The following is a 14,493-nucleotide window of genomic DNA, read 5'->3' as shown; positions in this document are numbered from 1 at the left end:
GAAATCACGGGAGAACAAGGCAAAACCTAGCATTTTCCTTTGCAACCAGCCGCCCAGACCAGCGATCGCAGACGACAATTTCTCTTTCCTTTGCAATACGAGGCGGCGCGAGAGAGAGCTAAAGTCCATTCCACCGAGCCAGGCTGATCCCTGCCTCCCGGTTTTCTTAAACACCCTTAATCACAAGTGGCACTGGCCTCGTCCAGTAAAACGCCGCAAAGCGTCAACATTGTGTTCGCCCGACGCCGCCGGCCAATGAGCGCCGCCGGAGCCCAATATCCCGCCTTCCGTGGAGCAGAGGTGAACCGGCCTGGCGGCCATGTTGAGTGCGGCGCCAGGGCTGTTCGGTCGCCGACTGCGTACTTCGACTACTTTGAGGCGTCGCTGACGGCACCGGGCACCGGAGAAGGCTTTCTTAGAGCACGGGGGAACCGGTTGGATCGGGCCCGGTCGGTTAGCGGCCTTGGCTGCGTGGGGGAACCGAGTGGTGTCTCCGCCAAGGGCGCCAGTCGCCATCTTGAGTGTGGCACATGGCGCTTGCCTCCCCCTGCCTTGCAGACTCCATTGGGCATTCGGTGCACGGACGGAGGGGACCCCCCTAAAATCTCCCAGCCACCCCCTGCAAAGGCAAACTTTGGGGGGGGGGCTATTATTATTTGCAAAACAAACAAGCAGCATGTGGTAACCGCGAAGTCAAAGAGCTTAAAATGAAAGCAATTTTAGCAATTCCAGGTTGTTGTTTTTTTGCACGGTGGGGAGATTTGCACCTTTTAATAATTGCAATTGCAAGATTTTAATCCCCCCTTGCAGATATTTTTTCAGGGTACCTTGCACCCAAATCCCTTGCCTTTTTTTTTTTTTTTACAAAAATTAAAAATATTTATTGAAGTGGTGGGCGATTGTAAGAAAGGTGGGGGCGGGAACCGGCCACCCGCATTTTAAGTTTGGCCGGATTCCTCGCGTGGGCTTTTATCGATCCCCTCCGGGGTGCGTTGCGCTTTGTAAAACGAGCATGGCAGCAAAAAGTCGGAAGGGACGAACGAGCAGTTGCTGCTCAAGTCGAATTTCCCGGTGAGCCCTCTCAAATCAGAGCGAGAAATCGTCTCTCTGTCTCCCGCATCCTCCTTTCCCCCCGCTTCTGTAAATAAGAGGGAGCGGGAAGAAGTGCGCGGGGAGGAAACGCGAAACTCATCCCCTGCTTGGGCTTTTAAAAATGTGAAATTTCGCCCAAAAATTTTAGACCGGGAAGAGGATTTGGAGCGGAGATTGAATTGAACAGAGATCAGCAGGTTTCGTGAGCCGTCTCTCTCCCTCCTCTCCCCAAGTACTGAACACGGAGAGAGGCGTTCCCACGTGCACGCGGGTTCTCCGGCCAATAGCGCAGCCTTTCCGTCCTCTCGTGTTTGCTCCGCAGCAAATCGAGCCAAAGACGCGTGTTGAGGTTTTTTGTGTGTTTTTGCGCAACTCCCACGAACTTTGGGCGCCGCCGCGCAATTTTCAGCACGTTCGCCAGCTGCCCAAGCGACCCTCGCTGGTTCCGCCTGAACCTGCAGGCGCGTTAAAGAGCGCGGAGAGGCGCGCGTGACCTTTAAAAAAACCCACCCCACCCCCTGTTGTGCTCCCCCCCCCCATCCCCGACCCGCAAAAGCCTTCTACCCCACCCAGGTTCCTGCAACCCTCCCCCCGCAGCAGATTGCGCACGAGCGCAAGACTCGCGGACGTCGTAGCCCAAAGGTTTGCGCGTTGCTTTTTGCGCAAAATGGTGGAACCGAGAGAAGTTCCCTGCGCGCGCGCGTGCGTATGCAAACGACTTTGCTTCAGCGGGGGCGCAAAAAGGGCGGGTTTTTTTTTAGAAGCGGCTTTGCAACTTCGAAGTGAAAGGGGAGCAGTGCGCGCGTGTGCGCGCGCCGGAGAGAAAAGTGAGGGGGGGTGAACTCGGCCCCCTTCTGCTCCTCCCTCCGGGCGCGCTGCGAGCCTTTCGCCTTTTGCAATGCCTCCCCCGCTCCGCTTCTGCGCTTTTTGCACGGCGCAAAAACCTCCCCGCGTGCGGAGGAGGGGCAGGAGACGGCTCGGGGGGGTGGCCTGCATGCCCCCCCCTTTTCCCGCGCGCGCGCTTTGCAGCGCCTCCTTCCCCTCCCTCCCTTCCTCCCTCCTGCTCGCTTTGCATGGACGGCTCAGGCCCGGCACCAACTCCTCGCCGCGCTGCCCAGACGGGAGGGAGGGGGGGCGAGCGCGCCTCGTACAGCTTTAAGCAGCCTTGCCCATTGTTCGCCCCCCGACCAATCGGCGGGCCCCTCTTCCCCGCGGCCGCCCAATCCGCGCCGGGCAGGGGAGTGAGCGTGCCGCCCACTAATCTATATTAAAGGTAGTGGCGCCGCGTGAGCTTCCCACTGGCTCCGTCCAAAGCCATCTTTGCATTGTTCTGCCTTGCTCGCTCCGGCTCTCGGGGGGGTTTTGTTTTTTTCCTCTTCCCACCCACCCCCTTTTCTCTTCGCTTCTTCCCCCCTCTTGCTCCCCAGGCGCGCGCCGGTGGACCTGCAAGTCGCCGGGGGCTTTATTTTTGTATTTTAGCTCTATTTTCTATAGATTAGAGAGAGATTTATCCCCGCGCAACTCCCAAGCCAGCCATGTCAGACGCCGCCGTCGATACCAGCTCCGAGATCTCCACCAAGGTAAGCGGCTGCGACCCAACGCATGCGAGGCGTCCTCTCCTCGCCACGCCGTCTTCCTCCTCGGCTACTTATTTCTGGATCTGCCTCGACGGAGCCTCCCGTCGTCCCGTTCGAAAGTCCCATTTTGTCCGTGTGTGTCTCTCGACGAGCGGCGTGCGCTCTCTCGGCTTCCCTCGTTTCTTTGTTTGCGACAGCGACCTCGCTCCCGCAAGATTCCCGGCTTGTTTTTTGTTCCTTGGAGGTGGTTTTTGCGGAAGGGAAAATGGTTTTCCACCCCCGAGGGGGCGGACAGGACAGCTTGTATATCGGAGAGGGAGAAAGCCGGGAGGCTTCTTTTGAGAAAATCTCTTTAAAGTGCCCGAGCTGCGGGCTCTCCTTGGCGCTCGCAATGGTCCCTGTTGCAAAGCGGCTGTCTGGAAAGAGCTCTCCATTCAAAGGAGCCTCGCGGGTTTGACAGACGTGGAAAACTTCAGAGGTTCCCTCCGATCCCCCTACTTTCCCGGTGACTTTTTTTTTAAAAAAAGTGCCATGAGTGCGAGTCGGGGGGACGGGACGAGAGGGAACTAAAATGCCACCCGGCGGGAAAGACCCGCCGTGCCCAACGGTTGAAGGCAGCCTTTTCATGCTCCTCTTCCCTGGTCCATTTCCACCTGAAATTACGAAAACAAGCGAGGGGCGTCGGGAGGGATGTTCCTTTGTGAACGTTCCGACGTACTTGCATGCAAGTTGAGTTTGCGTGTCCCTGCTGCTGCTCTCTTTCCCCCCCTCCCCATATTTTTTAATTTGCTTTTGCTAATTGCACGGAAATAACTTTACGACCCCCGGTGGCTGCGATAAAATCGGAAGCGGTTTGTTTGGGGGGGAGGGAGAGGGAGGCGGGGGCGGGAAGAAGGGGGTTGGGGTTGACTTGAGTGTCGGGTTGGGGGGTCGAGGCTGTAAAGAGGCTTCGCTTTGATGGGGAAGCGGAGAGCAAATGTTGGTGGCCATCCGGCGCGGGCTCTTTGTTTCACGGTGCGGGGAGAACCAGCACGTCGCGGCGGCCCCTCGCTTAGCGCCCGAGCCTCCCGGGGTCTCTCTAGATTTCCTACCTGCTTTATTTCCCCCCCCCCCAGCACCCCACCCCCCGACTTTCACAGGGAAAGGGTGTCCCCTCGGGGTTTTTTGGGGGGTGGAGAGACTGATCTCTCCCATCCAGCAAACGGGCTGGACTGTTACCAACGCGCGGTTTAACCTTGCGCACCCGGTACGAAAAGGGGGTCTTGCTAACATCTGGGGCGACATCTGAAGTTCAAATGCCACCCCCTTTTTTTTTGGAACTAGAATGACCCTTTTCCCTCGGTCTCACCTCGCCGCCCCAAGCAAAAGTTCCGGAAGCTCTCCTCGCGGTTTTAAAAGGGGGGTCCGTGCGGATGGCGCGGGGGCGTAACGGGGCTCGCCGGAGGGAACCCACGCGTCCGAGTGGGTAGATGGATGGGCGGGGATGAATGGGAAGACGGGGGCGGGATCGGTGTTTTCCTTTCCACGCCGCCAACATCTCGGTTGCCGTTGGGAAGGACGGCGGCGGCGGGACAGGTTCGTCCTTCTCTGCCCCCCTCCCCCGGGCCTTGGACGGGCGGCGGATACAATGGAGCAGCCGCCGGATACATTGTGCCAAGCAGACGGCGCGCGGCTCCTTCGCCCTCCTGGCCACCCGCAGATTCGGGGCGGGGGGAGAGCCGGCGGTTTTAATAGCTTGCAGCCTTCGCGTAGCCATTTATCTCCCGCTTTTAGGGGCACCCTTCACTTTTCTAGGCAGGGGGAGCGTCCCCGCAGAGACCACCGACGGGGCTCCTGTCGACGTCCCCCCCTCCCCAAACAACCCCCGTTTTCACAGCCCGCATCTCGAAGGGTCTTCGAGGCCACGGAAGCGAACCCAGCAAGGTCATTCCGCGGCTGGCACCGTCCCTCTAGTTTCTATCTCCCCTCGAGGGGAGGGGGCGGCAGATGCAGCCGGCTTGGGCCGTTGCTGGGATCCAAGAGAGGGGACCCCCCTCTCCCCGGTGCTCCCACGTAGCCGCTTCCAGCTTCCATTAAGCCCCCCTGCCAGCCTCGTTTCTTTCCTCGCGCCCCGTCGGGCTTTGGCGCTGCGCTCCGCGGACGGCCTTTTTACAGGTGCCGGCAAGAGCTGCAGTCGCGGTTGGTGGGGGGGGGGGTGTTTAACCCGAAAGCTTTGCAGCTGCGGGTGGGCAGTTCCGCTGGTGGGGTTGTGAGAAGCGAAGGGACGTTTAACGTCCCGCGTGTCGCTGGCATTGGCGGCGAGGTTTTTTGGGGGGGACCCTTTGGACGGACCTCAGACCCACGTCGAAGCGGGCGGGCGCCCCTAGTGAGTGGTGGTGGGGTCATGGGCGGGCCACCCTGAACAACTGGGGGGGGGGAGTTGGAGCATCGTTTAGAAAAGGAACTTTTGACGGGGATTCACTCCCCCCCCCAAAAAAAAACCCCACTTTTTCCCCCAGGATGGCCAGCTCACTCCACTTGCCCAAGTGTAACTCTTTAGACGAGAGAGTTCATATACACAACAAGCTTTAAAAAATAAATAGGGGGCAAGGTGCTGGGGCGGGGAGTGAGCCCCCCAACCTATTTTCGGCTGCAAACTCTTTTCTCCCGCCCCCGTGAATTTATTTCTATTTTTTGCACCCCCCAAATGCCCCGGGGGCAACCAGCTCGCTTTATTTCCCAGCCGGGCGGCGGCTCCTCCTCTCCAGCGCCGCCCCCGGCTGCTGCGGCCGCGGCAAACAGCAGCCCAAAGCGGCCCCACCACGTGCCGCCGCCTCCTCTTCTCCCTCTTGCCTTTCCCCTCCTCCTTCCCTTCCCTCTGGCCCCCGCCCGCGCGGGGCCTCTTGGGAATCGTAGTCCGCTGCCTTCCCCGCGCCCTGCCGCAGCCCTCCCTGCTCCTTTCAAAGGGGGAACTACACGTCCCGGCATGCGTCGGGAGTTCTGCCGCGGCTGGCCAATCGGAGCGGGCGCCGGCCGTGGCGCGCTGTTTTGAAATGGGCCCGGGCGCGTGGCAGGCCGTAGGCGAAGCGTCGAGCGCTCGCGGCGCGGGCGCCCCCTGTAGGTGGGAGGCTTTTTTAATAAATTAAATGTTTGCCAGGGTTGTTAATAGGCGTATCTGTTACAGGTGGCGGCGGCAGCGGTTGCACTTTGCAAAGTTTGCAATTAGGAGGGGCGGGGGGAGGAAGAGAATGATCCCATGAATGCATTTGACAATTGGGTTACCCTTGGCACCAGGCTTCAAATGTGTTTTGGAGAGGGTTGAAGTAAGTACTTTTGTCAGTTTTGCTTTATGTGGACCGTTTTATTGCCATTCCTCAGTTAGCAAATTGGGCTGGTGCAGTTGCCTCCTGTTTTCTTTTTCCAGAGGCCCTGTGCATGTAGGGTTCTGTGTTAATAAAATGGTTTCATCTAGATTTCAACCTAGCGGCTCTGCAAGGTGGATACACATCATGTTGCTTTTAGAGTACAGTTCCAGATAATTGTTATTTTTTAAATATATATATATATATATATATCCAGCAGTTATGGATTGCCCCTCCTAGCTAGTGTTGTTGTGGCTGGTCTTGAAGTGGCAAACAGCTCTGCTGGGCCTGTAATTATAGACTCCTGCCTCAAAGGTTTCAGGATCAAGTTAAAGCTTGTTGTATTGTCAATTTGCCTTGGAGTGTGGAAAAATCTGGTGCTTTCTGCTTTGAGGTGCCTCTACTCCATGCAAAGAATAAAATAAAAATCAACCATGTTTTGTAATTCAGTCGGCCTGTGATGATCTAGCACTGGGTTTTAGTTACGAGGTTTGCTGCTGCTGCTGCTGCTGCTTCATTACGGAGCCTGTTTTGATTTGCTCTTTAGGGGGTGTTGCTCAGAGAGGTTTTGTGTTCATATCTGTTTCTGCGCGTGAGGGAATACTGCTCCAATCTGGTCGATGTGAATACGATGGATCTGTTTGCAAGCCTTGCTGGGTGAAGGTAACCAGATCCAAAAGTGGGGAAAAACAAAACACTCAACAGGCTTGCTTGATTTTTGCCCAGATTTAAATGCTCAGCAACAGGTGTGAGCCTAGTGGTACTAAAGTAAGGCAACACAAGAGGAGGATTCCCGGGTGTTTGCTAATCTGTTCCGATTTACCCAGGAGCACTGCTTGTCTTGAGAGGCTGAAGCAATGCATGGCTGCACTGGGCCTGCAAATAATTTGGAGGCTAGTCGAATCCAAACGAATAAACCGGGGTGGGGGGAGCAAGGAGGCAATCCTTTATGTTGGGTTGTGTATATAACTGCCTTCCAGATTATTCATGCCGGACTCTGTGACTCTGTGCGGAGCAAAGCATGCAGCCAATCGGGTGGCAGAACCACCAACAGACCAGGCCACGGTTTATCTGCTAAGATGTTCCTGGATCCCTTGCGGCCTTTTAAAAAGCTGGCAGGCTGAGGCTGTCAGTCAGAGGGAGAGGGCAGGATCCTGGTGACAGGCTTATCTGTGTATGCGTGGGCAAGTGGGCTCCTGCCGGGGCTGGTGCCTTTTTCCACCAGATTCCGGCAACCGGCCGGCAGCAGGTAGACACATCCCGCGGCTCAAAATGGGGTTCCTGGACTCTGCTTTCCCCCCTCGCTTCTGTGGTTTTCAGTGTTAGGTTGGTGGTTTGTTGATGAGCCACTGACTCACCCCCCCTTTCCTAAGGGGGAAGGGAACGTGCTGTATCAGGCCAATGGGGGAATGTTTCTCTCCTGGACTCCCATGACCTAACCTGGTCCAAGCCTGGTCTGCTATGGAGAGGTGGAGCCCTGCTGGAACAACATGAAAAGCCGGGCTTTTCTGTTCCTGAGGTTTACGTGTGTTTGTCAAACACTGCACTGCCTAAGCAGAGCGTGTCTGTTTGGTTTGGTTTGGTTTGGTTTGGTTGAGGGGGGGGGCGCAAGGTTTTACTGTGCCCAGTCCCGGCTTCTGCATTCAAGCTGTTCCACACGCAGTTGGGGAGGAGTAAGTTCATTTCCTATACTTTCCCCCGGCCGCTGTGATGTTCTTGTTTTCCTTCCTTCCTTCTCCCATCCTTCCAAAAAAGCAAACCAAACTCATTGGAGAGAGGAGGAGGAGGTGAAAGAGCTCCTCAGATTCCCAAAAAGAGCGTCAACCATATTGGAGGCTGGAATCCTGGTGACTCACTCTGGTTTATTTCTGTCCCTTTTAAGGACTTGAAAGAGAAGAAGGAAGTCGTGGAAGAGACAGAAAATGGCAGAGATGCCCCAGCTAATGGAAACGCCGTAAGTATTTTCTGCCAGGACAAGTGAGGCATAGGAAGTTAACTTCTGCTGGGTCAAGCTGTGGGGCCCAGCCTTTTGCAAGCTGTTGCCCCCCCTCCCCAGATGCATTGAACCACAGCTCCTATCACGGTGTACTGCCTGGGACTGATGGGAGTGGTTATCAAAAACTTCCAGAGGGCACCAGCTTGCAGAAGGCTGGGCTTCTCCCCGTGTGAGGTGTCTCCTGTTTCCCTTCCCCAGAGAAATCTGGGAGGTGGTAGAACTCGAACCCAGGGCCTTGCACATGCTGCTCTGTCACTGCTGCAACGTCTTTGGTTTCTCTTCCCTGAGTCTTGTTGGTAAATTAAGAGAACGCAAATGTAAGCTTATCCAACCAATACCACATGGTAATGATTGAGACAGTAAATTATTGTGGGCTTGCAAGTTGTGGCATCCGGTCAGTGGGGTGTTGGCTCTTAGTTTTGACCCCGTCCCCCTGTTGCGGCACCTGTGTTTGATTGCTGCAACACAGAAATGTTGTTAGGATTGCAACTGGCAATCCCCTGACCCCTGTGTGTGTTGTGGGGAAGGATGAAGGAAGGAGAAGGGGGCAGGTGCCGACCCAAACCTAGGGAATCCTGATAGGATGAGCTCTGGTGCATCCTAGCAGCTGTTTCAAAAACAAGACCGCAGCTCTTTTAAATGCTGTGCTTTGGGGGGCAGTTTCCTCTGTGAGTGGCGTTTGGGCTGCCCCCTTTGAGGGGCGAGTTGGCCTTTTCCTAAATGTGTTTTGTTTCCCCAAGGAAAACGAGGAAAATGGGGAGCAGGAAGCAGACAACGAGGTAGATGAGGAAGAAGAAGAAGTTGGCGAGGACGAGGAGGATGAGGAAGAAGGTGACCTTCCGTTTCCCTTTCTGACCTCCCCCCACGCGCCACAAGGGCCCCCCCTTCCCCCAGCTGTGTCCAGTTGCAGAGGGCAGTGGCTCCCCCTAATGGCCTTTCTGGGTTGAGCACGACAGGCAAGGCATTTTGCTTTTTCCGCCAACTCCCATAAGGAGAGCCAACCAGCGACAAAACCAGCGGGGAGCAAAGTATGTTTATTGGGTCCTGCCTTTCCCACAAGGAAGACACGGGCTTCCCCCACCCCCCTCCCACCACCACCACCGCAGCAACAACAACAACCCTGTGAGGCAGGTTCAGCAGAGATTCTTTGCGACTAGCCTGCGATCTCCCAGCGACGGCTGCGTGAGGATTTGAGAAACCTGCCCTGGCCCCACACCTTTAACCTGCAGGTGTTTTGGGCCCCAGCTCCCATTCCGCCCAGCCTCAGCCTCCCCGGCGAAGCTGGAATATTTGGCGTCTGTTCAGATGCGGGGGGAGGGGGGAACCGTTCAGGGTTTGATTCCTGCCATTCCTTTGCAGGCCTGGCATCTTTGCAATTTTGCAGCTGGCTTCTCAAACATTTCCCCCTTCTGTTGCTGAGGAGTCGGGGGTAAACTTCTCGAGCCTCATTCACACACTCCCCAAAGGGGGGCCTAATGTGTCGGATGCCCCCGGGTGTGTGAGTGTATAGGTGACAACCAGGTATATTTCCTTGTGGCGTTTTAAACCACTTTTAATTGTTTACAGCGAGTGGGCTATCCACTGTGCACTATATTATTTCCGTGATGGGCTAGGAAACCCAAAAGCCTGGGTTTTGGGTGGGAGAAAAGAACCGTTTGCGATGGGCAAATCTTCCTTCCCTTTCGCCCTGTGGATAAATTGCAATGGTCTCTTGCACAATTGCAAGAACTGGAGGCTGCTTCCTGGAGGAGATCTCTGCGCCCCTCGTGGCTTAGCTTTAGGCACTTTGATTCCCCTCTTTTCCCCAATAAAGAAAAAAACATTAACGACCTTGTTCCTTTTACCCAGTTTCTTTGCCTTTAATGGCGTCCCCCGAGAGCCTCTTTAATTGTGGCTCTGAACCGCTGGCGAAAGCATCTCATCTCTCGTGAAAAACAAGACAACGTGCAACACACACAAATACACACCCCTGGGTGCAAGAAGCAATGCCCCTTTCTGGAGAACGCTCTGAATCACACTTGGCCATTGCCTCTTATCCTTGAGTCTCCTGGGGCCTTCGGGCCGTTTTGCATAATTGGGTATCTGTTGCTGGGTGGGGGGAGCGTTGCCTGGCAACCCAGGGTGATTCAGGAGGAGGAAAAAGGGGTGGGGAAGCAGAGCTCGGAAACCATGGCGATGGAGCGGTGATGTCAACACCAAGCTAGGATGTGGCAGAAGCGTTCTGGGTTGCCTGTGGGGAAAGGAAGTGGGGAGATGATGCCTTTGATACCGTTTCATATAGGGTGGTGGCATTAATCATTATGATTTGCATTTTAAAAATAATTGCAAATCTAACAAAGAACGTCAGCTCACCTTAACGATCATCATAGATCCGATTTTAAGCATATATTAATATACATTGTCCATATGGCCACAAAGGATAACCATACAAGGCTGACAATTATAAGCTCTTCAGGGATGGATATTTAACTTTCCAACCTTGAAGTATACCTTTTTTTTTTTTTTTTTTTTTTTTTTGCAACCATCAAGGGCTTGCAGGGTCCATTTTTTGAGAGCTCTCCGGCACAAAAGTTCAGAGAGGCATTTAGAACATCAACATTAACACTATTATAATTTCTTTCCCCAAACACCAGAAGGAACAAAGGCACCTTTTTTGTGGTGGTGCAGCAGATTGGGCCCCTACTCTCCAAAGTGCCCTGGAGGGTGTGTTTGGTGTTTTTTCTTCCCTTTCGAAAACACTAGTATCTGGTTGCTCCTCAGATCCTGTTACTTTAGTGCCAGAAGCCAAGAATGTCCTGTTCCATTCTGCCCTTTCTCTCCCCTCTGTCTGCTTCCCTCTCAGCCCAGCAGAGCTTCCTTCCATCCCCAAGACTTTAAAACTCTGCGTGAGGTGAAGCAGAGTAGCACTGAGCCCCCTGCCTGAGCTAATCCCGCCTTCCTGAGCCTACGCCATCCAGGAGGAAGTGGGGCAGCTTTTCTGCCCAGGTGACCCTAATCTCTCCACTCCCCTCGCCCCGAGGCCGCCTTCCACTCCGCTCTCTGCTAGTGGCTTGCAGTGATAATTAAGCCAGATTTACTGGCCTAAATGTGGAAGGTTCAAACCGGCCTGTCACTTATCCAGAAGAGCTTAAACTGGGGGGGGGGGGGCGACACACAGAGATCTCTCCAGTGCTGGAGTATCTCCCCAAGCCGTCCCCAATGCACTGGCCTATTTCAGACCTTTTCTGGGTCAATCCAGTGCTCTTGTCTTTCAGTTCTGGAGGATGTGGTCCTTGGCAGGTTCCCTGCCCCTGACAATTAGCAAAATGTCCTGAGTCAAAACTAATGAATTTTGGCTCTCTCCGTCCCACCTCATTAAAGGCGGGCTTGTCGTTGGGACGGGGACACAGAAACAAACTGAGCTCGGCGGCTGCTACAACAGAGGACTCCCCTCTTTCCCCAGTTTCTGTGTGGTGTGGGTTTTGCTCTCACAAAAGGTGCTTGTTCCAATGTTGCCTTGCGCCTGCAACCCTGGCTTGCGTGCAGAGTTTTCTGCATCTGTTCCTCTGCACATAGTTCTTGGGTGTAACAGGGCACACGTCTCGTCTCCCCAAAGTTTCACTAGCCTTTTGGCCCCCTATCTTTCCTCCCTCCACCCCGTCCCAAGGTAGGGGGAATTCAACGGATAACTGGGTGTGAATGGCAATGGAATGTCCCCCTCTTGTGCCCTGTCCCACCGCACAAAAATGCACGGCTTCTTGTCATCTGCAAGCGAAACTCTTCAAACCAGTAAAAGATCCCAACGTTTTGTGGAGAGAAGGGGCAGCAGCTTACCGGGAATGCTGCCCCTGGCGCCATTTGTGGCCCCTGCTAAAAAGCCCAAATCCTAACAAGCAAAAAATAAAAGGCAGAAGGGAGATTGAATAAGTAAGGCTTCCTGCAGAATACCTGCAGCTCCTTCTCCCTGTTCGCGGCAGACAGCCAAGCACCCTCCTCGAACGGGCTCCCGGGGAAATGGAAGGAGGAAGTTAAACCCAGAAGTGTAGCTTCTCGCACAAAAAGGAGAACAAAAGTGGCACCTGTGCATTTTAACCTTGCATTCTGCAAACACTAAAAGAACAGAGCTTTTAAAAGTCAGGACATTGAGAATCTGTTCTTCTAAGGGCTCCCGGAGGCTTGGACCAGACGTAGTGGGAGGGTGTGGGTCTTGCTGTTTCCTGCTCTCGCTTTCCCTCTTTCACGCCCGTCGTCATCTTCCCCCCCAGGTGAAGAAGAAGATGGCGATGAGGACGATGAGGCTGAAGGGCCCCCAGGGAAGCGGGCAGCTGAGGACGATGAGGTGAGTGGCTTGAGGTCCGCGGCTGGGCAAGATTTAGAGAGCCCCCTTCTGGTTCTTCCTTTAAGTCACAGAAGAAACCTCCTGGCATCTGTCGATGGAGAGATAAGTGAGGCGCAGCTTGCTTTTGTGGAGCAAAACATCTGCAGGCCAAGGGAGCCTGGCTACCTGTACCTTTGCCCTTTCTCAAGTTTTCCAAAGTTGGGCAAAGGGAGATTTATTTCTGATCTGTTCCATAGAACTTGTACACTACCCGATCGGGGCAAGGAATCTCGTATGTAGATATGAGTGAGATTGAATAACAATTTATAAGACTTTCTAAAAAGTCTCCCTTAACAATGGACTGGAAGATGGGTTCCAACTCGCACCAGCATCCTAAACATCTGGGCAGGCTTCTCTAAACCAAAAATTGTTTCCGTCTGGTGCTGAAAAGGGTGCAGCCGATATCAATAGGCAGGGAGTTCCGAGGTGGTGGGCGCTGCAACACAGAAAGAGCCGTGTTCTTACACATAATATACCATTTCCCCCACACAGGATGATGACGTCGATCCCAAGAAGCAGAAAACCGACGAAGACGATTAGGAGGCAGAGCTACTTTTAAAAATACACACATTTTTTTTTAAACTTAAAAGAGGAAATTTTTTTTAAAGGCCAGCGTGACCTACTCACCTTTGAAGCTCCTGTTGAAAAATGTCCCCTGCCTCCTCTCTCTCCCCCCACCCCACGACCCCCTTTTTGCTGTGGTCGCTTGTCATCAAGTAGAGGAGGGGCAGCTCTTCTCCCAACTGAGTGGAATGAAAGTTATGCCACTTTTGTGGGGGGAGACCGGGTTGGGGGGAGCGGAGAAATTAAGGTCCTGATCCCCCCCCCCCCGCCTCTTCTCCCCCATGGAAAACTTCAAGGCCCAGCTTGCTTTCTTAAAAGTAACTTTAAAGGAGAATTTGTTTGTATTTTTTATTTACATTTTATATTTTTGTACATATTGTGACGAGGTCAGCCATTTTTAACGCGATCTCCGATTGACCAAAAGGGGGGGGCGGGGCTTTGAAGTGTGGTGTTTTAATTTTTTAAAATCTCTCTCTTTCTCTCTCTCCCTCTGTTCCTCAAAAACAAAACAACCGAAAAGGAAAAAAGATTTGAAATATTTCTTGAATTTACTTGTGGTGTGACCATGTCCAAAACATTTATCTCAAAAGGAGAAGGGGGGGAAACAAAACACGACCTTGTAAAAAAAAAAATGCAAAAAAAGTCCAATCTTTATTCTGAGCATTCCAGTAACTTTCTCTTTTCTTCTGTGTATGTACTTTAGATGTACCATAACTAGTTGGTTTGTATGAGATGGCAAGGCCAAAGATAAAAGGGTTTTTTCTTTCCTTTTTCTTTTTATTTTTCGTTCTTTTGTTTTGTCTACAAAGTTGCTGTTAATTTTTTTTTTTTTTTTTTTGGCCTGTTTGATGTATGTGTGAAAACAATGTTGTCCAACAATAAACCGGAATTTTATTTTGCTGAGTTGTTCTAACGAAGCTGGTTGTACAATTGCTGTGTAGCTTTCGTTCTTTCCCCTTTTATTCTGTCTTTTTTTGGGGGGGAGGGAATGGAATTGAAAGGGTGATGGGTTCCCCCCCCCTCCTGGCAAAGAGGCCTGTTGGAATTGTAGAACTATAGAGTTGAATGGGACCCCAAGGGTCATCCAGTCCACCCCCTTGCAATGCACAGCTCTAGTCTGAAACAAACACCTGGATGCATTTGCAGCCGGGGCCCAGCCTTTGGCATCCTGGTGCCCTCCGGGGCGTGGCTTAGAATCATAGAATCCTAGAGTTGGAAGAGACCCCAAGGGCCATCGAGTCCAACCCCCTGCCAAGCAGGAAACACCATCAGAGCACTCCTGACCTATGGTTGTCAAGCCTCTGCTTAAAGACCTCCAAAGAAGGAGACTCCACCACACTCCTTGGCAGCAAATTCCACTGTCAAACAGCTCTTACTGTCAGGAAGTTCTTCCTAATGTTTAGGTGGAATCTTCTTTCTTGTAGTTTGGAGCCATTGCTCCGTGTCCGCTTCTCTGGAGCAGCAGAAAACAAACTTTCTCCCTCCTCTATGTGACATCCTTTTATATATTTGAACATGGCTATCATATCACCCCTTAACCTCCTCTTCTCCAGGCTAAACATGCCC

The 14,493-nt window shown here is 53.3% G+C and overlaps 1 protein-coding gene and 1 long non-coding RNA gene across 3 annotated transcripts; both read left to right on the top strand.

Annotated features, from left to right (window-relative positions):
• Positions 1-301: 301 nt before the first annotated feature.
• Positions 302-13,857, top strand: PTMA (prothymosin alpha). 2 transcript variants are annotated; one of them, XR_014564446.1, is made up of 6 exons: positions 302-2,672; positions 7,893-7,964; positions 8,747-8,837; positions 9,366-9,527; positions 12,251-12,324; positions 12,856-13,857. XR_014564446.1 is itself a non-coding variant. In XM_083739992.1 (5 exons), exons 1-5 carry the CDS (start codon positions 2,628-2,630, stop codon positions 12,901-12,903), a joined length of 330 nt encoding a protein of 109 aa, XP_083596118.1. In that variant the 5' UTR covers positions 343-2,627; the 3' UTR covers positions 12,904-13,857. The 2 variants fall into 2 exon arrangements, 1 of the variants encoding a protein (XP_083596118.1); XM_083739992.1 differs by lacking the exon at positions 9,366-9,527 and having other exon boundaries at positions 343-2,672.
• On the top strand, positions 10,593-12,025 carry LOC310845140. Its single transcript, XR_014564506.1, has 2 exons — positions 10,593-10,896; positions 10,931-12,025. It is a non-coding gene; the product is annotated as an uncharacterized lncRNA (long non-coding RNA).
• Positions 13,858-14,493: the final 636 nt, after the last annotated feature.

The sequence above is a fragment of the Podarcis gaigeae genome (assembly GCF_964106915.1).
Source record: "Podarcis gaigeae genome assembly, chromosome: 5".
Classification (NCBI taxonomy): domain Eukaryota; kingdom Metazoa; phylum Chordata; class Lepidosauria; order Squamata; family Lacertidae; genus Podarcis; species Podarcis gaigeae.
The sequence above is the reverse complement of the archived record's forward strand: the minus strand, read 5'-3'. Positions and strand labels throughout refer to the sequence as shown.